This window comes from Mesocricetus auratus, unplaced genomic scaffold (assembly GCF_017639785.1).
Source record: "Mesocricetus auratus isolate SY011 unplaced genomic scaffold, BCM_Maur_2.0 Super-Scaffold_100026, whole genome shotgun sequence".
Taxonomy (NCBI): domain Eukaryota; kingdom Metazoa; phylum Chordata; class Mammalia; order Rodentia; family Cricetidae; genus Mesocricetus; species Mesocricetus auratus.
In genome coordinates, this window is record NW_024429207.1 from 12,894,044 (window position 1) to 12,921,604 (window position 27,561).

Here is a 27,561-nt window from a genome sequence, read left to right on the forward strand (position 1 = left end):
CTGTTTCAGAAACAAAGAAAAAAATTTCCTGGAACTAAATGAAAATGAAGACACAATACAATAAAGCATCCAGGACACACTGAAAGCTGTCTTACAAGGGAAATTTATAGTTCTAAGAGCCTACACTAAAATATCTCCATTTGCAGATAACATGATACTTCCCTTTAGAGATAACAAAAATTATATCAAAAAACTTCCAGAAATGATAAATTCAGAAACATGGCTGGATATAGAAACAACCTGCACAAATAAGCTTTTCTATATACCACCAGCAACACACAGAGAAAGAGTTGAGTGTCACACTCCAATTCCTAGTAACCTCAAAGAAAATAAAATATCTAGAGAAAAAAATTAACCAATGAAAACATTAAACCAAGGAAAGAGACAGAGAAAGACACTAGAAAGTGGAAATACATCCCATGCTTATGGATTGGTAGAATTATGAAAATGACCACTTTACCAAAAGCTATTTACAGATTCAATGCAATCCCAATGAAAAATCCCTATTCTTCACAGGGATAGAAAAAAAAAAAAAAACTATCCTAAAATTCGTATAGGACCACAAAAGACCCCAGATAGTGAAAAACATCCTGAGCAAGAACAACACTGGAGGGACTATAATTTTAGATCTTAAGATATATTACAGATAGAGTCATAGTAATAAAAACAGCATGATACTGACACAGCAGCAGACATTAAGTACATGTAATACGGCTGCCAAAAATATAAGCTGAAGAAAGGAGAGTATTCTCAACAAACAGTATGGGGAAAACTGGATGCCTACATGCAAAAGAATGAAATTAGATCCATAACTATCACCTTGCTCTAAAACTAACTCTAAATGGATCAATGACTCAAACATGAAATCTGAAACTACTATATGAAAACATAGGCGGAACCCTATATGATAACCGGTGTAGGAAAGGACTTTGCCCAAGAATCAAGTCCAACAACTTGACAAGTGTGACTTCAAAAAATTAAGAAGCTTCTGCGTAGCTAAAGGAACAGAATGGGAGATAAATCTGTGCCAGCTGTACTTCTCATATAAAGAACTAAAAAATGAAAGAGTCAAATCCAAACAAGCCGCCCATTCAATAAATTGGTTGAGACCTGAACAGAGTTCTCCAGGGAAAAAAGAATGTCCAGAGAAAAATTTACTCTAATTGGATAATAGAAATGAAGAAACATCCTATTTTTTATAGCCACCCTAGACTGCTATGGGGTGGCACATTATTGAGATACTGTTACAGGTATGTACAACAAATAACATTTTCTTTTTTTTTTTTTTTTTTTGGTTTTACGAGACAGGGTTTCTCTGTATTGTTTTGGAGGCTGTTGGTCCAGCCTTGCCTCGAACTCGCTTCAGCCTCCTGAGTGCCTGGCTCAAGTAACATTTTCTCATCACCCACATTATCTATTTTTTTAAGTGTGACACGTTTTGTGAAAAAAAAAACCCTAGAATTTAATACAATCTCATATATTCCATTACTTATTGATTAAATATTTGCTAGCAACTATGTACCAAGCACTGGAGCATACAGTAATCAAAAGTCTACTGACTTGATTTTCATACTTGAAGTGTGCTTCAGAGAATTCATCATCACTAAAAATTCTTGATTGAGCATATTTCCAGGAACTCAGGAAGTAAAGGGTTCCTTTGTTTTATATTTTTAAGTATTTCAAGAATCATCTCAAGTCGGGAGGTGGTGGTACACATGTTTCATCTCAACACTTGGGAGGAAGAGGCAGGATGATCTCTGTGAGTTCAAGGCCAACCTGGACTACAGAGCAAGCTCCATGACAGCCAGGGATACACAGAGAAACCCTGTCTCAGGGGAAAAACAAAAAAGGAATCACCTCAAACAATTCTACAGTTCTTACATAAATGTCAGGGGTAGTTGCGCGTTGGTGGCACACACCTTTAGTACTAGCACTCGGGAGGCAAAGGCAGGCAGATCTCTGTGAATTCAAAACCAGTATGGTCTACAGAGCAAGCTCCAAAGCCACAGAGAAAACCTGTCTCAAAAAACCAAAAAAAGAAAAAAAGAAAGGAAAGCAAACATAAATGCCAGGGGTAAGAAAAGTATTAAAGCTAAACAGTGTTGGTGGCAGGGATCCAACTGAATGCTCACAAAGGCTTGATAAGTGTTCTATTTTTTAGTTCAAAATCAGAATTCTTTTGGTTTTCCTTCACTGAGTTTCCTAATTTCTCGTTTGTTCTTTATTTCCCACTGGCAATATTTGTGTTGTCCAAAAGAACATGTGTTCTTTTTTTTTTAGATCTTCACTTTCAATTTTGCTATTACTACACATAAATTTTAAATTTATATATTTAAATGTGAACATTTTCCTCTCTATGCTTTTGTCTTCTATTACAATTAAAAATCTTTTTTAAAAACTTCTAGGAATTAAGTGATTATTATACTTTCTACTAAGACTATACGTGTAGTATCTTTCTATATTCGGTATGGTATGATGTTTATGAGATTTGATACAAAGGATTAAGATTATTTCTCATTGGACATTAAACCAATAAACAATTACATAAATTGTTGAATCCTGAAGTTTTTTCAGTTATTACTCACATACATGAATCTATTTTTGAACTGCAACCTGTTCCATAGAGCTATTTTTATCTTTCTACAAAACTACTACATCATTTTAAATTAGGTTATATAGTATATTTTTATACTGAAGAAGGCATGTTTTTCTCATTCCTTTTTTTGCTCCTTTCTGATTATTTTAATATTCAGATGTTTTTTTAAAAAAAACTGTTAAAAGTTTTAAAAACATATTTTCCAGACTGATTTAAAATATTAATTTTTAAGTCATATTAAGAATCCAATCTTATGAATACTTTGTCATTTCATTGCTATTTTATGCTACTCTAACTAGAGAAGAGAAGTATTCTTTTACGTCAATTAGCAGTTTCCTAACTAATGTCAGGGGGTTCTCCCTAAGTACTTTACAATTCTGCTTCTATCATAAATGAAGGTTTTTTTCAGTTTTTTTCATACCTCATTTTGTAATAGCAATTGCTGAAATGTAAAAGAAAAGTTTTGTCATTTCTCTAGCATTATGTTAATTTTCAGGTAACAACTGTGTACTTCTTTCACAGTGTGTGAGTCATCCCCCTTCTTATTACAATGTTGGGTACTTCCCAAGCAATGACAGACAACAGGTAGGGCGTTTCTAACATCTACTGATTAAGTGTGATGTTTACTGGGCGTTCCTAGGGACTTTTATTAAATCAAAAGAATACTATGTAGCTTTAGTTAGTAAGGGTTAGTATATGTCTGCTGTGAAAACTGTCATTTGTTGGTGTGTTTCAGGTATTCAGATTTCCTGAGAGAGGACAGATCGCAACTCTGATACTTCTTATTCATAGGACCTCAAGGACTTTATTCAACTTCCCTGTGGTTCAGTTTCCTTACCTGCAAACAGAAATATGATTAGGTAATAGTGTCCTCATAAAGTTTGGGGTAATACTGTCAAATATGTGTAAATCACTTCACTACCAGACGCACATTAATTCCTCAATGTAAACTTTTGTTACATTTATTCTAGTTTAGAGGATGTTGCATACAAAGCTCATTCTAAATTTTTGCTCTCCTTTGTTTTTGGCTGCTGTTTTACATGTTTTATATTACATTGGCTTTACCTTTCAAAATTCAATTTTAAGGGAAATAGATTATTATTAACTACAATATTTCTCACTGAAATGAGCTATAAAAATTACATCTACTTTTTAAAGGTTAAGTTTTGATAAGTACAAGTCTAATGTTATACAACATCCTTCATTTAAAGTTATCTTTTTGTTACTAGGTTTTATTACAAGGGTTGTACTTCTTTACTAATTTGTATTTGCTGGGGCTTTTCATATTCTTATGGGTTCTCGAACTAGCTAACTCTCGCATGAACATGAACTCCACGGCTACAGGTTTCAGCTTCAGAGTCAGGTGGGCAATACACAGTTTCCGATGACATGAAAGCAAGGACGTGACCAGCACGTGCAGACTAGCAGCCCCCACGAGGACCACAAATAACTCGGTGGGCATACCTCACTGAGCTCATGTTGTCTTTGCATCTTCTTTTCAAAGGCAGATTTCATTTGTATAAGTAATTCATACTGAAAGAAAACATAAAATTGATGTTTAATTGGATTTTTGAACTGTAAAAATGTCATAAAAACGATCAGCAACTCACCTTATCTAAAAGGGTTTGCCTTTTGGTTTCCAAGCTATGCTCCAAAAGGAGATTTTTTCCTGTAAGATAAATCTCTGGCTTATTTCCCAGCACATATCACATTTTTCTCAGGACTTATGTATTAAAGCAAAAGGAAGCATACTTGCTAATTCCTCGATACTTTTTACTAGGTCTTCCTTGTCAGTAATAATTTGCTTCAGCTGAGGCAACATCAGGAACTGTTCTAGTAACACCTCTTCCTGCTCATTCATGTCTGTGAGCTGTGACACACTAAGACACAAAAGAAAAAGCAAACTGTTAATAAACATCAGTCATCTAGTTTTTCTTCATGATAATACATGCTCAATTTTCCACCCTGACCTGAGTGATGGTTAGCTTTATGTGACAATAGCTAGAGTCATCTAAGAGGAGGAAACCTCAATTGAGAAAATGCCTTTGTATGACTACTGACTGTCAGCAGTGCTTTAAAAAAAAAAGGGGGGGGGGGCAGAAGAAGCCATAGAGAGCAAGCCGGATTCATACCCACAGTTCCCCTGCAGAGTTGGACAAGGAGCACAGAAACAAGTCAGAACTGTGGATGATTAGAAATAATGGAGGCTGAACATACTATTTTATTTATCTTTCTGTAGTGTTGATGTTTTATAGTAGGTCAACTTTTTAAAAGGAAAAAAGAAAAATAGTCTTATTGCCTGGCAGCTAAAAATTATAATGCATAATGCATCTTTTCTGTTGTGGGATTTGCATTCTTTAAAATTATTTCTAATGCTTACCCATGAACTAAAATACAGGATCAAATAATGTCAAACTTCATTTTTTTAAAATATAAATTACAGGATTGTTCACAGGGTTTAATCTAAATAATCCTGGTAGAACACATTCTAAAGACACAAAGTTACAGAAAATTCTTAATTGCAATCAATGGTTTAATAATAGTGGCCTAGCTGGGCGTTGGTGGCGCATGCCTTTAATTCCAGCACTCTGGAGACAGAGGCAGGCGGATCTCTGTGAGTTCAAGGCCAGCCTGGTCTACAGAGAGAGTTCCAGGACAGCCTCCAAAACAATACAGAGAACCCCTGTCTCTAAAAACAAAACAAAACAAAAACAATATATATATATATTAGTGGCCTCATGGATTTATAAATTCTTAGTGGGGTACATGTGATACCCTACTAAATGAAGGGACCATAAAATGTTTTATGTGTAGCACATCTTACATTATATGAAAAATGGTACCTTAAACCCGAACCCTGCCACCTTATCTGCTCTAAATTTGAATAAAGATTTGGCTCTAAAACTAGTTTTAGATATTATGATAACGTTATTCTACTCATCTATACACAACATTAATCTACTCAAAGAACCATGAAGGATATATCTTGAAACTATCAGAATCTATTATATTCACAAATGATTCTCAAAGGCTGTAAGTTACACGAGAGAAAGGAACTTTTGTTACCTTGGTAATTATTACATCATTCTTGGCATCTAGAGCAATCCTTAGAAATAGACAAGTCATGCTACAATTTATCATACTAAAGCTGATTTACACCACTTACTAAGACAACCAACCACAGTAAAGGAACAGTGAAACACTTAAATCATTTTACTTCATTTGAATACAAAACTATATACAAAATAGACAAGACCATCTTTACTCTTCAAGTTTGTTACCTTAGTTCTGAAAGTTCTGGAAATGCATCAGGGATATCCGGCATCTTATAACCAAAACCATTTTGGTTAATCTAAAGAAGAGTTTTACAGAATATTAAAACTCAGCTATATTTATCTTCTATAGCCTTTAAGTACTGCATCTATTAGTGCTTTGCTATCACAACTTCATCTTTGCTTCTCACATGTACATACACTTCCTTTACATCAGTCTATTTCTCAATGTACTTTTAGTATACTTATTCAAGATAGTGTTTTGCCATGTAGGTCAGCCTGACCTTGAACTCACTAATGAGTCCAGGCTGGGCTGGAACTCTGCCTATGTGCCTTCTCTTCCCAAGGGCTGAGCTCTGTACATGTGCCTCCATTCTCAATGTACTGTTATACATATGAGTTTATCTTTTTTGATGGGGAGGGGGTTTCAGCTTTAGAAGAGCCTGTATTAGCCTGTGTGGAAGTATATGATTATAAAATAAATCTCTTGAGAGCATCTGTAGTAGGTACAGAGAATTATCTGTGGACTTCATAGATGTAAATGAATAACTTAAGATATTAAGCATACATTACTAAACTGCCAGCACTCTGAGTAGTTACATATTTAAGTTAAATAAGATAATCCCAGCACTCAGGAGGCTGAGGCAGGCAGATCTCATTGAGTTCAAGGGCAGCCTGGTCTACATAGTGAGTTCCAGGAAAGCCAGAGCTATATAGTGAGACCCTGTCTCAAAAAACCCAATGAATGATAGTTTGTTCATAATCCTTATTAACACAATGATGAAAAATCTTGGAAAAGCAAACTCTATTCAGGTTTGTATTCTTAATAAATATAAACTGTAAAATTAGCAATGTTAACCATAATATGTATGTATACATATATTTATATATATTTGTGTTTGTGTGCATGCATATGTGAGTACAGGTATAAGTGTGTATGCAGGCCAGAGATCAACATTAGGTGCTTTTCTCCATCAGTTCTGTACTATTTTGTTTTTTAGGAGGCAGGATGAAGACGGGAAACAACAGGGTTTCTCAAACAACCAAGAACTCGTTATTTGGCTAGTCTTGATGGCTAGCGACCCCCTGGAAATCTTGTATCTAACTTGCCAGTATTGGGATTACAGGCATTGATTAACATGCCTGGATATTCATGGTAGGTGCCGGGGATGTGAACTCAGTTCTTTGTGACTGCACAGGCTTTTAATGATGAACCATTATGCCAGCCTCCAAATCTACAGATATACTGTTTGCACAAAATATTGGTCTCTTTTTTCCATAATATCCTACATGAGAACAACTACCAGTTTCACTCATGAGCATACAATTGTTAAGCCAATAAAATGTTGGAACCCTTCAGCATGCTCCAACAGATCGTCTTTGGTTTGACAGCTGCTTCTCCTATATCATCACATTGTGTGCCTTGTCCAGTAAATCCTACATGACAGAGAGATCCATTACAGCCAACTTTACAAACTGCACCTGGCATATAGTGCAAAACCTCTGTCAATGTTTTCAATCATCTAGTGCTTTGTACCTCGTGGTATCCTCAAAATTTTATAACCATCTTTAAAAATCTGGCCTCAAGCATAAACTCATCTGTTCATTTATCTACATCATTTTCACTGAGCATCCACTGTGTGCAGTCTGAAGCACTGGGGTAAAACACAGGAATGTTATTATTTCCCTACTACTTCTACTTGGTCTCTGAGGGCAATGACCTCAGTTGTCTCCCACAACTCTAGACTATCTATCTCTAGAAGCTCTATGTTTGCAATTCTTTACTGGTTACCTTTTTGAGTTTTTTATTTGAGATGACAGGTATAATTTATCTTTTATTTCATGCCTATCTTAGCAAATGGACATAATAAATGCTAGCTGACTGAATATCTATTTCACAGGTACAAAATATAGACTCCTGAAGATACCAACCGGTGCTGAAGATTCTGTTGTGGGAACAGGTAAAGGCAGACTTGAAAGGATGCCAAATGAAGGAGCCACTGGCTTGGCTGTGGTATAACTTGTGGTTGAAGAAGAAACAGTGTCAGCTACAGACAAAGATGTGATACTCCTGTTAGCTTCTTGTGGAGGATATGAAGGAAGAAATGGAAAACCTTGAGAAGGGTAAGGAGGCATCCCACCTGGATTACTATACAGGCTAAAGAAAGAAAAAGGAGTGAATTTATTAGGAGTGAAGTTATCTTTAAACTGTCCTAAATAACCATGGTCATGTATTTCCACATATGGACAGTTCTTTGGGCAAATGATTTCATAATTAAGTCAAATTATATAAATTTTAAATAAGCATCTCAAAAACAAAGTATGGTTTCTATGAAAAGAAGGAAAAATGCTCTAGAAAGCAAACAACCCAATTACTCTTTATAAAAGGACGTATACATCATTTTCAGTATTCCAGTGACATCATTTAGTTTTGTTTCTTTATGGAGCACTTTATCCAGAAAATTTATGGAAGTGGATGTTGCTAAGGGGCTTTTGATGTTGAGCAAAATCTACCTTAAAGTTGAGTGTTGCCGGGCGTGGTGGTGCATGCCTTTAATCCCTTCACTTGGGAGGCAGAGACAGAGGCAGGTAGAGCTCTGTGAGTTTTAGACTAGCCTGGGTCTACAAGAGCTAGTTCCAGGACAGCCTCCAAAGCCACAGAAAAACCCTGTCTCGAAAAAAAAAAAAGAAAAAGAAAAAAGAAAAAAAAAAGTTGAGTGTTTCCCCAGAGATTTTGAAAGAAAAATTATACATGAGCTACTCACTAAAATGTTAAAAACATTACAAACAGAATCATGTAAACACAAATGTATATTTTAAAGAGTAGCAAATCATTTACTTAATCAGTAATTCAGTCAATATTTTAGCAAGATGTTTTAAAATGAACATCTTTTTAAAGTGAGAAGAAGCCAGCTTCATGGCCCACACCTTTAATCCCAGCACTAGGGAGCAGAAGCAAGCAAATTTCTGAGTTCAAGGCCATAATGTCTGCAAAGAGTTCTAGACCATAGGGCTACATAGATAGACCTTGTCTCAAAAAAAAAAATTGAGGAGAAATTAAGTTATAAAAGAGTCAGGAGAACTTCGGGCATAGATGAACACTGAAGAATATAAATGCAAACATCTGAGTTAATAATAACTCAAGCAGTCATTAGTCATTCTCAAATAAAAGAAGAGAAGCTGCGGTATATTTTTTAGATAATACTAAATAACTTTAAAAATATTTCACTTTATATTGGTATGTTTTTGTAGGACTACTATAATTTCATTTAATGATAGAAATTAACCCGAGTTGTACTTTGTTTTTTGTTTGTTTTGTTTTTCACAGGGTTTCCCTGTGTTAACGGTCCTGGCTGTCCTAGAACTCACCCTGTAAACCAGGCTGACCTTGACTCTGCCTCCAAAGTGCTGGGATTAAAGGTGTGCACCATCACCACATGGCTCAGTTGAACATTTTATTAGAAGAATACATCCATTATGGGATTTTAAAGTATTCCCTAGTGACATTAAAAGTTTACATGGAAAGTATGCAAGAATAGATAGAAAATAATTTGAGCTGGGCATTGGTGGCGCATGCCTTTAATCCCAGCACTCGGGAGACAGAGGCAAGTGGATCTCTGTGAGATCGAGGCCAGCCTGATCTACAGAGTGAGTTCCAGGACAGCCTCCAAAACAATACAGAGAAACCCTGTCTCGAAAATAATAGTAGTAATAATAATAATTTGAAAGAGGAAAATAAAGAGATATTACCTCTTCCACACAGCAAAATAAAGTATAGGACCTTAATTATATAATTAACTATAAAAGCACAACATTGGTCTAGGAAGATTTTGAAATAAATATAAAATACAAAAAAGTTGTTAAGAATGGAAATAAAAAAAGTAGTTGAAAAACAGTGTGGTAATATCTGGCAAAATGTAAGAGCCAAGTGTTCATGCTCACAATACGATAAAAACTAATGGATCAAGGATTATACAGTTTTTAAAATCGTGGACTAAAGGAAATCTTTGGAATATTTCAACCTTACAGCAGGAAAGGTATGAAGGGATTTCTGTAATTCCATATTCAAAATTTGTAAGAGAAAATACTGACAAATTTTACACTAGCAAAAAAAAAAAACAAAACAAGTTGGGCTGTAGTGGCACACACCTTTATTCTCAGCATTCAGGAGGCAGAGGCAGGTGAACTGTGAGTTCATAGCCAACCTGGTCTACAGAGTACATTTCAGGACAGCTAGGGCTGTTAGGCAGATAAACCATGTCTCGAAAAATAAAAACCAAACCAAAACACCAGGCCTGATATAACACAAAAAAGGTCAGTGGTAGAATATTTCCCAACAAGCCCAAAGCTCTAGGCTCTATCCCCAACGCCACCAACTACTTAACTAACATAAATCAAGGTGAGAACAGGTGAAAGTCATATCACACATAGAAGGACAATTTCTCTAATACATAAAGATTTCCAACAACTTAACAGAAAGAGGACCACAGAATGATATGTAACTTCTATAAAATTAGACATCTTAAAAACAGGAAATGATGCTCAAATTAACTGTTGTATAACAACTAAAATTAAATAACATTTTTTATGCTTACAAAATGGGCAAAGACCTATTTTTGACAATATCCCATACTGGAAATGGGCATGCATAAATGGGCATTGTGTATGTAAGTAAAGACTGGTATAGTAACTACGTTAGAGGACAATGTTGCAGTATTTGTCAAAAATATTAAAATGCACAGTAAGAAAACCAGATAGCTCTAAGAGATGCAATATCAGACTTAGAAGGAATTTCATAAAGAAAGATGAATGAGCTAGAGTCACAGCTCAGTGGTAAAGTCACATAGCACACACAGACCTTGGGATCAATTCCTAGGACACACAGAAAAAAGGTAGAGCTATTTTACTAGTAAGTGGTTTTTTCCACCTGCTTCTGAACATCTCTGATGTTTAGAGATCTAATGGCCTCTTTGGTTTTTAGACAACAGCAACAAACCTATAGGGCTTCCAGAAAGGCTGGTGATGATGACAATGCTTTTAAGGTTTGGTTCAGCAAATGGCTAATACTTAACGAGTCACGTAACAAACACACTAAATAGACTTATGTAGAAATCATGATATAATTTCACTAAGAGGAGGAGAAGGGAAATTTTGTGATAGTCAAAACCCTTACCTATTATACTAAGAGGCCAATAGGAAATAGCCAAAAAAAAATTCAAGAATAGTACCATGTACCTATTATCAGAAAGAGGGTGGGTAAATAAACAGCTAGATGAGAAACACACAGTCCCCTCTGAAAACTATGGCCTTCTGGGCATGCAGGTAAGTATGCGGCAATCAGAAGGCTGTCTTTGATTTGAACATCAATTCCTTTAAATTACAATTGTGATGAATGAAAATATATGCTAAAGTTACATACTATAAATATACTTACTATGGAAATGCTGTTGAAGTAGGAGCTAAAACTGGAGGATTCTTCCAGAACTCATCCAAGAGACTTTGAACAATTTTTCCAAGATCTGAGTGCATTGTAAACTGAAAGTAACAGTAATAGATAATGATAAACAAAAAAGAAACTCTTAAAACAGGATGACATTTGAAATCTTAACCAATGTTCACAGGCAATAATAAATAGAAAAGAGGGTGGAATGACGGCTCAGTGGGTAAGAGCACATGTTTTGCAGAGGACCCAGGTTTGGTTCTTAGCACCTACATCAAAGCTCACAACCTCTGTAACTGCAGTTCTAGGTGATGTGAGGCTGTCCTCTGGCCTCTGTGGGCAATGCACACATGTGGTGCACTTACATGTAAGCACAACACTAATACACATAAAGTAAAAATAAAGAAAAATAAATAGGAAAGCAAAAAGCAATGTGCCAACATACTAACAATTCATGACTTACAACACTTTCTTATAGAATCGATACTATAAGTATTTGGTAATTAACAAATCAGATTACAATCAATAATGGAGCTAAAATATTCCCATATTTCACACTTTACAATAATTTGACTGTTCGAAGATAAATTTAAGTTACATTAATCCCATTAATCAACTACATTGTATCCAAAAATTTCAAGTCCTAGGCTTAAGTAAATAGTATATCTAAGGAAGCTTTTAAGATTACTAATTTCAAAATGAAAATTTCAGTACACTTCAGATCTCTAGACTAATAGAAATGTAGTAAGTGTGTTAGATTATTCTGAAATAAACTGTAGCATATACATACATTGCTTACTAATGGCGAGGTAACATATAATCCTTGATTATCCATTAAGTGATGTCTTATTGGTGGATAAACACTAATCACTGGTTTTTCCTGAGGAAATTGTGGAGGAAGTAATCTAGTAAAGGAATAACAAACACACACACAAAGAAAACAAATGAAAAACAATGCATCATGTGACCATAATCCTAAAACAAAGCTACTTAAAAGCAAATTAAGCTTTCACATTGATTACAGGGATTAATTCTTTAGTGACAAGTGCTTTATTATAGATACATATAGAAACATGAAAGGCTATGTTTTGGCAATAACACAGTAATTCAATACAATATTCTTTTAATCATGGGATGTGCCATCTATGTATTACAGAGCAGTCCTTTCAGCATGTCAATGAATTGATTTAAAAGATAATATAACTTGTTAAATGAAAATCTCAGCTAAAATCGTAAAGCAAATCATGCAAAACCCCACCTGGCTATTTAGTGGACTAGGGCTCTGGCCATGTGTGTGCTTCACTTGTGAAATCCTACCTAGAATTGCCTCAGCATGCACACACTACTAAAGAGAAAAGGGTAAGAAGGCAGGTAACTAGGACTGAACTACTGCACTTATCATCCAGCCTTCGTTTATCTAATTCCTAAATGCTGTACTAACACCTGTCTGCACACTGAAGTAAAATCATGTGGTTTCAAGTAAGAATAAAAAGCTCATAATTCAAAAATAAAAATCTAACCTTTTAAGTACTATCAAATTAAGACTAGTTTATGAAATATTTTGATAAAGTTTATTAAATCCAGAACTCTATTGTCCAAGTTTTGAAAACTCAGAATATTTCCCTTTAAGCTTTTCTGCTCATATACTGGCTAATGAAAGCAAAAACTGGATTTTGTGAGGATGGAAACCCATCCACCAGTTTTCTTTCCTCTTTGTTGCAGCACCTGATTTTAGGATCCAAAACTTTGTTTTTGTTTTGTTTGTTTTGCCAAGGTGTGCCTTTCCTTCTGGGATTGTTAAATGAACCCTGTGATAAAGTGTTTGCTGGTTAGCCTGTTCAGCTATTTACATTGTGAAACGGATATTGTTATAGAGAACACACCAGCCATGGCTTTCTCACATCCTGTGAATGAATGTGTGAACTACGCTGGGAACTACCTGCTGATACTGTCTGTCCGGAAATAAATTTTGAATGGTTCCACACACCCCCAAAAAACAAAACAAACAAAATAAAATATTGGATTTTGATGCCTTTAATCCCTACTTGGAAGGTAGTGACAGGTGGGTCTCTGTGAGTTCAAGACCAGCCCTGGTCTACAAAGCTATAGAGAAACCCTGTCTTAAAGAAAAACAAAAATAAAAAACTGGATTTTTTTGGACTCTCCTACCTACATCTACGTGGGCACTGGATGGAAAAGAAAGAGAATTCATTTATATTGCTGAAGTTTTTTGTTTTGTTTTGTTTTTTTCTTGTTTTTATAGCTCAAGATTTTTAGATCAGTTTGTAAAAGAGGCAATAGTAGTTTTTGGAACCAGACAATGAATTCATGTCACAGTCATTTATTGAGTCTACAATACATCATAATTTGTAATTCATAAAGGTCATATTTGTCAAGTTAAGTACTTTAATTCTTGCCAGAGCTATATATCTATCCTTAGATTTGTTCAGAGAACTAAAATTTAATAAGGCCTCCTGTGTCCATTTGCTAAGCGATTTGCTCACTAAAATGAGCACTATTTTAATAGTTACTTTGAATAAGTTTATTTAAACAGCTTATGCCTGATATTAACCAAAAGTTAGTTCCTATTACATGATATATAGATTACAATTCAATTCACACATTAATATTGCCTGGCTATTAAGACATAAAGCAAAAATAAAAAAGTAATACACAAAAAATAGAAAAGAATTCTACTTACATATTAATGTTAATTGTTAGGTTGTTTACTGTGAATGGCAATCTGTATTCTACATCTTTTTGTATTTCAGCTATACTGTAAGAGAAAATTTGGAAAAGACATAAAAAGAGATCAATGCTATAAAACTGTTAATAGCAAATATTAAATGCTATAGCCTACAAATTTTTAAATTTTAATTATAGCATTTCAATAGCTGATATAATTCACATCTAGAGAAAAAATTGCCTCATCAAGTATGCAGGCAATAATATTCTGAAATATCCAGAAGTGAGGAAAGGATACTGAGGAATACACACAAGGAAACCTCAGATTAATCTTAGACTGATTTAATATAATTTTATCCAACTTATCATTAGTAGAAGCACCTACAAGCCTTCTGGGTAATACAGGTCAAGTATCTGATTCTTCTCTGCCACAAACAATCCAGCTTTACAGGAAGCTGAGGATGCCTGGGTCTTAAGAGCTTAAACCAAGAAGTCCCGATGAGTGTGTCTTGGAGCGGCAAGATACCAGCTGCTGGCTGCTCTCCACTTTCCCTCCTCTTCCTCCAAGAGACTGTTCTTATTCTGGGTAGCCATACTCTATAGCCAAACTATTTCTTATATCTAGCTGTTGTGAAAGGGTTTATGTCCCAGCCAGTAACAATATAGGTTAGCAGAGGAGTGGATTTTCAGGGAAGCAGCTGTAGTGGAATTGCAACGACAAGGAGCTCTTTCTGCCTTCCTTGCCTTCTTCCTACTCCCTGTGTGGATGCCAGGCTTGCACAGTAATAGCCACTTTGAGGCATCCTATGAATGGGTGGTGGGCACTACATACCAATGAAACAACTAGCTAGGGTCCTTGATAAGTATGAAACTGCTAGACTTTGGTTTTGTTTTCTTTGAGACAAGACTTAATATATGTGGCTTTGACTGACCTGGAATTCCCAATGAAGCCCAGGCTGGTCTTTACCTCACAGAAGTCCATCTGCCCCTGCACCATGCCTGGCTTAAATTTCTTTTATGTGACAGCAAAATAAGCTTCTATATTGTTTGAGCTCCTATTTTGGGAATCCTTGTTAGCACTCCCAGAGCAGAGTTCCCAATATAAAGTCCTTCTAATCTGACATCCCACAAGCTAAAATCTAAGCAATATGAACCTTTGGGAGCACACTTGAAATGTTAACATTCCTAACAGTTCTCATGGGGCACACAAAGTAGTACTCATTTGTTGACACAGTAGAGGACATTTAGTATTCACCAGTGTTTGAAAAGCCTAGCAAATACATAATGATTTAGTTCCTGTTCTTTTTTGTTATTTCAACCTAACAGCTTTTACAAAGCTTATTTTTATTTTCCCCATTTTTTGGACTATTGTATTTTCTAACCTTTAATAAAAACTTAGGCTCTCAAACATATAAATCTTAAGTACTTTGAAAGGTTCCTAAGTGTTGGTGTCTTACTTTTCTATTGCTGTGAAGCACCAGCATGACCAAGTCAAGTTAGAAAAGAAAGCATTAAACTGGGGACTAGTTTACAGTTTCAGTGGGCTAGCCCTTGACCATCATGGCAGGAGGATGGCAGCAGGCAGGCATTAGCTCTTGCTGAGAGCTTACACTTGATCCACAGGCAGGAGGGAGAGAGGAAGGGAGGGGAAGGAGGGGGAGGGAGGGAGGGGGGGGAGGGAGGGAGGGGGGAGGGAGGGAGGGAGGGGGAGAGAGGGAGAGACAGAGACAGAGAGACAGACAGAGAGAGAGAGACAGAGAGAGGCTGAGCTAGGCATGGGTTTTTGACATCTCAAAGCCCTCCTCCAGTGACACACTTCCTACAAGACCACACCTCCTAACTCTTCCAGAACAGTTCCACCAACTGAGGATCGGGCATTCACATATGTGATTCTATGGGAGCCATTTCATTCAAACCATTACAGTTGGGATGGAGCTATGGAGAATAAACTTTCCCTAGACTACCTATGGAACGAGGCTGTCGCTGACAAGAGATAGCTAAGAAATTTGATGGTTGCTTTTCTCCTTCTGTGGCCATGTATAGCACCTTCCAGCAGTGTGAAAGCTAACCATAAGGGACGAAGTTTCCAGATCAGAATCAGCTTGAATTTTCCTTGTTCTGTGACCCAAGCACATGGTGTCTTCAGCAACAGGGATTGGGAGCAGGGTGATCCAATGCTTTTCCTGATTCCCTGATACATAGAGAAGGAATGTAATAGTTCCTTGTCTAAAACCACAATATGCTTAGCAAGGCTAGTAACGGCCTGAAGTCAGGGCCTCGGGGGAGCAGCAACTTCTGATCCTGGGAGCCTAACTCTCCTCCCAAAGGGGCTATGGTTATCAGTCTCAAGGCCACTAGGGCTGATTTAGTCTGTTACACACCTGAGATATACTGAGTTCCTTTGTACAACATTGCTTGATTAGCTTTCTGCTGACTTCATCCTACTGTATGATAGCTTTCTGCGACTCTGTACCACTGTTGCCCCTGCAAACTGTATATAAGATGCTATACTTCTTAATAAACCTGCTTGGCATAAGGCATCAGCTTATGCAAGACCTCCTGACCCCCAAGTTTCCTGTCTTCATTTTTTCATCCCAGGTCCACCCACTCACAGATCTGCCACTGAAGAACAGCCTGCTGGTCCGGGCTGATAGGGTCTCACCATCAATTACAGCTGGAAGGTAAAGTAATCATCAATCCTACCCATCCCTGTATGCTACAATAATGCCTGACTGGCAAGGCATGAGCACTGCTGCAATAGTGACACAACGTAATGGGAAAACCCACCAGTTTCTGGCTGTATTTATTGCACTCTCCACAACATGATACCCATAAAGGGACAGAATCTACATTTAAACAAGTCATAGGTCTAGGGGAGAATGGCTAAATGGCACAGAAGCAAACTCCTAATGACTTAGTGTTATATGCATAGATTGATGGATCTCTCAAACTTCATCACAAAAACTTCTGTTTGCACTACATGGTGATTAACAAAGACACCTACAACTGACCAAGGTACAGAAAATAAGAGACTAAGGAATTCTCAGTCCAAAATGGGACATCTGTATCAAATCCTCTCCTCCCAATGCTCCTCGGGGATCATTGTGAAAGAGGAGAAAAAAAGACTGTAATAGCCAGAGGTGGTTATAAATACAAGGAAGCAATATCCTCCAGACATGAAAAGGCAGCTGTACATGTGAACTCACAGTAATCGTGACAACATGCACAAACCACATGCTAGTTTAAGTCAGACCAAATACTAGCAAGAAGAGGGGAGGTGCACGCCTAGCCCCACCCGCTGCGGGAGGAACAACTGGCAACTGTAGCTGCTGGAACAGGGAAAGTTAGCGCTCTTTAAAAGTGCCACCTCTTGGTCAACCATGCTCTGGTGGAAAGCCACACACCCAAGAATATACAGAGAGCCCAAAGTGAATTTGATGGGAAAATATTAAAATAAAAAGAGGCCACAAAGTTGAGTGGGTAGAGAAGGGAAGGCCTGTTAGTGTGGAGTAAATAAATATGATCAAAACTGTGTGGAACTCTGAAATATGAAATAGCTAAGCTGGATTCAAGCAGATACTCAGTACCAGGATTTTCATGATTCTTTTGAAAGCTTCTCTTGGGGACTGGGTTTAGGCTGACCCCCTCCTCCACTGAAAGAATGCCACAGAATTAGGTGGTATTAAAACAAAGTCCAAAGTCCTCTACGTTACCAAGATGTCACTGCACAAGGAATGAATAATGAAAGAATCTTCTACCAGTTAAGGCCAAGCAGAGCATCTTAGTGACTGAAAGCAAGGCTTATTAAAGACAGACTTCCTGAGTTCAAATCCCACATGTACCATTTTACTTGGTGGTGGTGTTTGAATAACAATGGCCTCATAGGCTTATGTATTTGAATGCTCAGTCATGAAGAGTAGAACTCTTTGAGAAGGATTAGGAAGTGTAGCACTGTTTGAGCAGGTGTGGCCTTGTTGGAGCAAAGTATGTCACTGGAGGTGGGATCTGAGTATCAAAAGTCCATGCTAGGCCCGTTTTCTCATTTGGCCTGTGTATCAGGATACAGCTTTCCGCTACTGCTCCAGTACAATGCATGCTGCCATGATGAGTTGCCCTGGTCATAAGTATCTCTTCACAGTGACAGAACAGCGGCTAAAACATTTGAAACTGGATAAGCTTTCTGGCCCTGCTCTGCAGCCACCTCTCTCTGCCCACAAGAAGCCTTATCTTACTGGACAAAGGTTCAGGGACCTCTTACTTCTCTGGTGTCTTCCATCTTGACTGTTCAGCCTCTCTGCAAAGAAGAGAGCGATTTCCTGTTTGTCCCTGCTTATATACTGATTCACTTCCAGGATCACATGACAACTCCTCTCTGCCTACACTTCCCAGAATCCTCCATGTGTCCTAGTCCTACCTATTATCCTGCCTGGTCAATCAGTGTTTTATTCATCAACCAATAAGACAAACATACATAGAAGAACATTCCCCATCAAGTTCCTGAACCTTTTTCTTTTCTAATGAAAGATGGTTATATTAAAAGTATCCATCTACCTTGTGATGTTGTTTGATTATGCAAGATCATATATGCAAAGGCTTCAGAAACTTACAAGGCAAATAACTGCTTAGTGTTAGGTGTTATTTTTTTTAAAAGCATTTAGAAAATATACCTAAGTTGTACCTTCTCGGATTTGTGGTAATAAAATTTTAAGTCACTATGAATTTCAGTCACTGTATGAATTTTTATTAAAAAAAAAGGAAACATATTAAGACACAAGCTGCCAAAGGAGGACAGCAATCAATAGTCCTGCCCAGCTGTGACACATATGAACCACAACACTGACCAGCACGGCAAAATATCCATAAGGGTGCAATGGGGCATTCATACCCTGCACGTAAACAACAGCTGTCTAATGAAACCTAAGGACTGCTCAACACAAGGGAAGTTATGCCTGGTACTGGAAACCTGGCAACTACCCGGGGCTAGTGATGCCACAGGTCTACTACCTCTACTTTACTCAGCCGGGATCATACTAACTACATTCAAATACTTATCTTTATATCCACAATGAAGTGTAGCTCTCAGCCCTCATCAAAGAAACTTCTCTTTACAATAGACAAAGACTATTAGAGAAAACTGGAACTGGCCCAAATGCAGGGAACAAATGATCATAGGATACCCTGTCCAAATGGATATATCTGCAACAACCCCTGCACCTCAAACTCTGGGATACCTTGGAAGGGGGAGCAGGAAGACTGTGAGAGCTAGAGGACTAAAAAATCTGCTGTGAGGTTGTGTCTTCTAGAAATGACAGAAAAGCTTCACTCATAATACGGTGACAAGAGGTTGACAAGGACAACACAAAGTAGACATGCTAATGTAGAAAGGGGAAAACTCACAGGGTGGCCCCTCTAGACAAAGAACTATACACAACCAAGGACTACTGAGATCAGGAGAATTAATCTTTGTTGGGGAAGTCCTGTGTATATGTCAATAAAGCACTGTTGGCCAATAGGAAAGCAAGATAGGTGGGACTAGGAGTCCAGGAGGACTGGGTAGGAGAAACACAGGGAGTCACGATGTAGCCCGCCAGAGAAGTAAGATGTCCAGAACTTTTCTCCAGTAAGAGAAATACTTAGATTAACAATTATGGGATAAATACTTAAGTAAGAGCTAGCCAGTAAGAAACAATCAAGGCCAACAGCTTCATAAGTAATACAGCGTCTTGTGTGTTATTTGGAGACTACAACACGGCAGAGCCCAGGCGACTGGTGGGGAAAAAGCCCAAGCGGCAGACAAGGAAAAGGCATCTTTCTACAAATCTTCACCAGGAATGAGCTCCTTAACTGGTTACCCAAAACCAAGTGGTCAACCCTGCAATCATTTTTACACACACACACACACTGAATTCATGGATTGTATTATGTAACAATAACAAAAGAGGCCATACATTTGAGGACAGTGAGAGGCAGAGACATAAGAAGGGCCAGGAGGAGAAAAGTGAAGGGTGGAAATGATGCAAAAAATTTTCCAATTTTGGAATCATTTCTCCCACTATTCATTCTCATTGTTTATTAGAATTTTTGAAAAGCTGCTATCATAACAAGGTATGGGACATAATATAAAGTGATACTTGTGTTATTAAGGAGAAGTGAAAAAAAATCTCATTAATCAAGGCAAATAGTAATGCATATTCCCGGATGCATAATATAAAACAGCAGGCAGATATCTAATTACTTAATTAAACAAGACCAGGCTAGCTTGGACCCCGAAATCTACCCTGCCTCTGCCTCCAAGTGCTGGGATTGAAGGCATGCACCTCTTGGTTGACATTTGCTACTCTAAAAACTGTTCTCAATGGGAAAACTCAGTTAAGAGATTAATTATATTAACAACTTGGGACCTCTTATAACTAAGACAACTACTACTATAACCTTTTAATATCTTCTACATTTACATCCTTTTTTATGACAAAATCATATTATATTGTACAATTTTATAACTTACTTTCCCTCACCCAATAATTTATTGTGATAGTATAAATTCACATTAGTGGAGATGCTTACTATTTTAATGGCTGCATAATATTGTAACATATGATCACTTATTCTATTAACCATATTCTTAAATTTTAATATAAACCATGATATAATAAGCATTCACATAACTACCTTCAGAATGACAGTCATGCTAGTTACTGTGCTAGGGATCAAACGCAGGGTCTTGCATTTATTAGGAAGTACCCACTATTAAAGTTTTATTTCAGTGTTTCTAAATCTTTGGAACTAGATAAATCAAGAACAGTGGTCCTCAACTTGCCTAACTCCAAAACTCTTTAATATAGTTCCTCATGTTTTGGTGACCCCTACCATAAATTACTTTCATTGTACTTCATAACTAATTTTGGCACTGTTATGAATCATAATGTAAATATCTGATATGCAGGATATCTGATATGCATCCTCTGTGAAAGGGTCATTTAGCCCCAAAGGCGTTGTGACCCATAGGTTGAGAATTGCTGATCTAGACTATAAAATGTTTGGACCTGGAGAGATGGTTTAACAGTTAAGAGCACTTCCTCCTCTTGTAAGGACTCAAGTTTAGTTCCCAGCACCCACATGGTAGCTCACAGTTATCTATAACTCCAAATCCTGAAGATCCAATGCCTTCTTCTAACCTTGAGCATGATGCACTTACATGCATGCAGGCAAACCATTCATACACATAAATCTAAACTGTTTTTAACTACTGTTAATCAGAACATATAATTAGTTGACCTCATATTTTTGATAGTCCCTAAAACTTGAATCCAAAACACATATTAGTTATGGTTAAAAGTTACCTTTAAAAAGTAAGTAATCATTTGTTGTTTGGCTTCTATTTATTGTTAACAAGGATTTCCCCAAATGCAGTAGAACTGAACTTTGTACCCAGCAATTGTCAAGAAACTGGAAATACTGAGATGGCTATGTCTCTGAAGGAGAACACAGCTTCAAGATGAAGATTCGATGTGTATTCCCACAGCACTGGGAAATTCAGATCATGCATAGGTAAACCTCAAGGGGCTCAGACAAATTTCCTTTCCTATCTAAATCTCCAAAAAACACTGAAAGATTTCAAAAAAGTAAATCAGTAACAGCACTGAAAAGCAAATACTACCCATAGGCAGACAAGGAAATCTGAGGACACAAGCAGGAGCATCAGCACAGCCAAGGTCAGCCTGATCTACATAGTGAGCTCCAGGCTAGATAGCTAGCTACGTAGTGAGACTTTTTAAAAAGGATAAGAGATGAGATCCAACTGAAAGGACAGAAAAGAAAGCACCTTCACCCCCAAAGATGAGTAGTACACAGTGAGGAGTAGTAAGAGGGTCCTCCAAGCCCTAGAACCCAGTCAATGCAAATCAAGAATGTGCAGGGAGAGGGAAGGTCCCTTCTTTTTCCTGCTTGTTCCAATGTAAACAATGGAGATAACTGCATTGACAATAACATGGTGATATAGACTTCAAGAACTGAAAATGCAAAATGGCAGTGCTAAAGGCAGTTACTGACTCTTGCCTTGTATAGAACTAGTTATTCTTTTCCCTTGTCTTTTTCCACAGACAAGTTATAGAAAACAGATAAAGTAAAACAACCAAGTAGAAAGAAGTCACAAAACCAGAAATAAGAACATCAAAAAGCTTTCAAAAATAATAAATCTATTAGAAGGGAGGCACCCATCTCAACAAACCAGAAATAAAGAAAAACCCTCAAGAACAGCAAATAGGAGACTTCAAATTTGTATGATTAGTATCTTCAGAACAAAAAAATAAGCATGTACATATATCTGCATATATATGCAACTGATATGAAAATGAAAAACCAAGGAACTAGAAATGTAAAACCAATTGCTCAAATAAATGGTCTGTGTTATTTGGAAAATACTTTAGCCTAAATCAGTCTGTTGGAAAAATGCTGATATAAGAAATTCCAATGTTAACTGCTTAATTTTTTGTTTTGTTTTGTTTTCAAGAGCTGTGTGACATGTGCCACTTATTTCATAGTATCTTCTCAGCAGTGTTCTAAAGGGCAGACAGGATAATGACCAAGACTACAGGAAGAGCTGTAGAAACACAGAAGAAACCTGGTAGAAAACAGTACATTTAAAAGTTAACTAAGACTTAGCAATTAGGGAAAGGGAATCCAAGAACACACTCTTGGAAAAAGCTTCAGGTGCAAAATAAAACAGGGTACCTGCTCCAGTTTGGCCTGAAATGTTCTCCAAAGGCCTATGTGACAAAGGCTTGGTCCCCACGTGGTACTGCTGGGAAGGAGGGAAGCTTACAAGGTGGCCCATCAAGGGATTTAGGTTCCTAGAAGCATACCCCTTAAAGAGGATTATAGGGCCGGGTGTTGGTGGCAGAGGCAGGTGGATCTCTGTGAGTTTGAGACCAGCTTGGTCTACTAAACTAGTTCCAGGACAGGTTCCAAAACAATACAGAGAAATCCTGTCTTGAAAAACCAAAGAGGATCACAGGACCAGAGTCTCTTACTCTTATTTAACCTTGCTGTCCAGTGAGTAGATGTGCAACATGTTACTGCCATGATGAGCAGCCTCACCACAGGCTAACTAGTCAGGTTAATGGTCTCTTAAACAACTAAACCCTATTTACTACAAGTTTTTTTGTGTGTTTTGAAAAAAAACATTTTATCCCTAGGGCATGAATGGGCTTTTTGGAGCCCATTCCCTATGGAAGGATATTCTGTCAGCCTAGATACAGGGGGAAGGTCCTCAGTCCTGCCCCAAATGATGTGACAGACTTTGATGATCCCCCAAGGGAGGCCTCACCCTCTCAGAGGAGTGGATGTGGGGTGGGATAGGGAAGGTGGGGGGAGCGGGAGGATGGGAGGATAGGAGGAAGAGGGGAATTGGGATTGGTATTTAAAATAAGATAGTTTTTAATTTAAATAAAAATTTTAAAAAGTTATTTTCAAGGAAGAAAAGAAAAAAAGGTTTCATCATGTTTTCTAGGCAGGCCTTAAACTACGTAGTCCTGGTTATCTCAAACTTAGAATGTTTCTGCCGCTGCCTCGGATAGCTGGGTACCACTATGTGTGGCAGCTTTTAGCTACACCTTTAAACATACTCCTCCTTTTCTGGCTGGTCTCAAATTTTCCACATCTGTCTTCCAATTTTGTTTGTTCTCAATACCATCTGCTGCCTGAATGCTGAGCTGTTTTTGAAATTTCCTGCATCAAAAGAAAAACTACTCCATTAGCTTTGAGCTCAGCTTTCCATAGCCTCCAGAAAGATGGCATGCAGTCAGTTTCTGCTTGGTGAGGGCCTCTGGTCAACTATCCTACAGTCCTCACCTCATCAGCATGACTTACACTGTGTGCATTTCTCTTATTACCAGCCTGGTCTTTGGAGTGCCCACCACGATTGCTCATTAAGCTCTCTGTAGCATCCCAGGCTTTCCCAAGCCCGTGTTCCTCACTTTTCCAAACCAGTTCTTTTCCATGTCGTCTCAGAGCAGCCACAGCAAAAACTCTACTCCCTACTAGTTTTCTGTGCCATTCATCTTCCACAAACTGAAACAAATGCCTGTGGCATATCAGCTTATAAAGAAAAAAAATTTAATTTTGGATCATAGTTGTTGAGATTTCATCACATGGTTGGCTGACCCTTTGGGGGAAGGTCTGTGGTGAACTCCACCATTTCATGGCAGCAGCAAAGGCAGACCTCTGGCCTGTATACAGGGAACAGGAAGGGTAGGAGTCCCATAAGCCTCTCCCCAGGCTAAAGGATACACTACAGACTTTTAAAATGCACACAGATCTTTCTTTGGGGCATTCTAGATCCAAACTATAGCAGAACTTTGTTAGCCTCTATTCACAAAATATTTTCTTAAATCATAGCATATTTTATTATACCATACAATCTACAATTATAGCTCTTAATTCCTTCTTATAGACTATGTACCTCAATGGGCCAAACTTAATTATTCAACATACATAATCTTAGTTTACTATTGCATAACTCAAAGTCCATTTATAGAGCAAAAATACTGCATTTTGTAGAATTCTCTAGCTTCAACAGACCAAGGTATATCAGATTTTTATAGGTGTTCATGTGCACACATGAGAGTCTGTACATATGTGTGTGTTATATGTGTGTATGCAGGTGTGTAGGTGGAAGCTAGAGGAGGATTTGGGACATCCTTATTCCCTTGAGACAGGCTTTCTTACTGAATCTGGAGATAGACTGCTGGCCAGAAAAGCCCGGTGAGCCTCCTGCCTCTGCCTCCTACAGTTATAAGCACACATGTGACAACACTTGGCTTTTTAAAAAGTGGATGCTAAAATCTGAAATGGGTCCCCATGTTTGTGCAGCAAGGGTTCTTACCCACTGATCCATCTCCTCGTCCGTCGTATACAACTTTTACTATCACAAGATAATCTCAAATACCTATGGTAGCTGGTAATGCATGTGAATATACAGATGCTCGTACAACAGAGAATGGTAAACTGGAAAGTGGGCCTCCTAGCACAGGGGGACATGCACTCTAGCTTGAAGCAAATGGTGCTATATAGATTAATGTTAGGGGGATAGGGATTAATTATGGGGATAGGGTAGGCCTTATGTTTAATTTTGCTGCTCTAAAAAAATAAAGTCTATTAAAAGAAAATTGGAGATTTGGATATTTTATGAATCCTTAAATAAAAATAACAAGAGTAGGTTAAAAGGCAATATACATATCCTCTCATTCCAAGTTTGTGAGTATGAACTGAGAAAGAAAACGTCTAACTCAGAAACTAGTGAGTGGAAGGGTGAAAGCCTTACACTATGAACAAAGAATAAGGCTATATATCAAGAACTACTCAAAAACTTACTCTCCAGGGAAGTTATATGGGTAAAAGTTTGAATAAAAAGAACTCTGTGATCCATGGAATGGTAGCAAAACAGTATCAAAAGCTGTTTTAAAGATTATGCTATAGTTTTGCTACAGGTTTTGAGCTGAAAGCTTGGATCACAGCTTGTGGTACTAGCAAGAACCTTTGAGGAGGAAGGCCTAACAGAAAGAAGCTGGGTAACTGAGCATGCACGTGAAGGAGATATTTGGGCTCTGGTCTCTCATCTCTCAGCCTCCTAGCTGTCAGAGCAGGAGTAATTTCCTCTGCTGTGCACTACTACCATGGTGTATTGTTGGGGAAGTCTTATGTCAATAAAGCACTATTGAGCCAATAGGTGGGACTAGGAGTCCAGGAGGACTCTGGGAAGGAGAAACACAGGAGAGTTCGACATGTAACGCCATGGGGTAAGAAGCCCGGAACTATTCTCCGGTAAGAAACATACTTAGATTAACAATTATGGGGTAATTACTTAAGTCAGAGCTAGCCAATAAGAAACAAGCAAGGCCAACAGCTTCAAAATGAATATAACCTCCTGTGTGTTTATTTGGGACTGATGCGGCTCTAGAACCAGGCTGGCGGGAAGGCTTCTCTCAAGGAAAAAGCTTCTCTTTACAGTGTATTACCTAGCCATAGGCTGAAAAACTCAGTAAGAGAGTCAACCACTGCTTAAACCCCTGAATTTCTGAAATAAGTCTTCCCTCTTTTTGTGTGTATCTGGGTATACAGCGTGCACATGTATATGAAGGTGAACCTCTGATAGTGTCCCTCAGGGTAGCAGTGTACCTTGTTTTTTAAGACAGGGCCTCTCTCCTTGGAGCTCCGTCAAGAGGCTAAGCTGACTAGCCAGTGAAGCACAGATCCCCCTGATCCTGCATCCCTAATACTGGGATTATATGTAGGAATCACTGTGCCCAGGCTTTTTACAGGGGTCCCAGAGATTGAACTCAAGTTCATTGTCAACGGAGGTACCTCCTACACATCTTTCCTCTTTATAGGTCTGTTTATCTCAGATGGTTTCTCAGTGATGGAAGGCTGACTTCCACAGACACTATTAAAGACTAAGAATAAAATGACAATGGTCATTTACAGAGCACTTCTTGTGTGTTAAACAACACTGCAGATTCTGTAGCTTCCCTGCACTTTACTAAACTCTTCTTTTTTTTTTTTTGGTTTTTCGAGACAGGGTTTCTCTGTATTGTTTTCGAGGCTGTCAGTCCAGCCTGGCCTCGAACTCACAGAGATCCGCCTGCCTCTGCCTCCGGAGTGCTGGGATTAAAGGCATGCGCCACCACCGCCCGGCTTACTAAACTCTTCTAAATGGGATGATTCACTTATGAGTTAGCTAAATGGAGAGTCACATGGAGGCCTGCCAAAGACAAATGAGTTGTAAATAGGGTTGTGAAAGGTGCACAAACAATAAATTGGACAGAAGCATTTGAATCAGCAGTTATCAACCTGGGGGTCATGATCCCTTTGCCAAACCTCTATCTCCCAAAATACAAATCTCCCCAGGAGCAAAATTACATTTATGAAGTAGGCCAGATGTAACTGTGTGGTTGGGGGTCAGCACAACATGAGGAACTGTATTAAAGGGTCACAGCATTAGGAAGGCTAAAACCCACTGCTCTAGATTAAGAAGCAATGGTGTCAAGAGTACTGATTCTAGATCGTACAAAAAGGAGTGTAATTTGGTATGTGCCTACTATGAGGCAGTTAATGTTTCCATTATTCAAATATCAATATCCTATAAGATAGCTAGGGAGGTAACTCAGTGGTAGAGTACTAGCCTCACATGCTCAAGACTCTGGCTTCTATCTCCTCCATCTCTCCAGCACCTCCCCATCCCCCAGATTTCACACACACAGAATCATAATTCTGAATGTTTTATCAAGAGACTGTGTACCTAGCATGTGTTAGAACCAGAACAGAAATCCAGGACAGTTTCATTACAAACCTTCTATTCCTTTGTGCTCCCCCTACAAGCCTACAGTGCCTTTAAGAATGTCACTACATTGAGAGGCTTGAGCAGTCAACTGACTTTCTTGGTTGATTAGAGCAGGAGGAGTTCAGACAATCAATTCATTCAGTTCTATGGCCATAAGGCATATGAAGATGACAGACCACCCAAGCTTGTTTGACCAGTTAATGACCCTCCTGACTTCCAGGCTCAGAGACTC

At 38.0% G+C, this 27,561-nt stretch overlaps 1 protein-coding gene across 1 annotated transcript in view; it reads right to left on the bottom strand.

The window, feature by feature from the left end:
* The window catches only part of Vps37a (VPS37A subunit of ESCRT-I), a 38,431-nt gene that overhangs the window by 7,100 nt on the left and 3,770 nt on the right, over positions 1-27,561 (bottom strand). Inside the window, exons 2-9 of the mRNA XM_040731752.1 lie at positions 14,010-14,084; positions 12,099-12,213; positions 11,303-11,403; positions 7,801-8,026; positions 5,878-5,948; positions 4,349-4,476; positions 4,207-4,265; positions 4,061-4,129 (exon numbers count right to left, since the gene is read on the bottom strand). Of these exons, the coding sequence (XP_040587686.1) occupies positions 4,061-4,129; positions 4,207-4,265; positions 4,349-4,476; positions 5,878-5,948; positions 7,801-8,026; positions 11,303-11,403; positions 12,099-12,213; positions 14,010-14,084 (844 nt within the window). The remainder of the gene's footprint in view (positions 1-4,060; positions 4,130-4,206; positions 4,266-4,348; positions 4,477-5,877; positions 5,949-7,800; positions 8,027-11,302; positions 11,404-12,098; positions 12,214-14,009; positions 14,085-27,561) is intronic.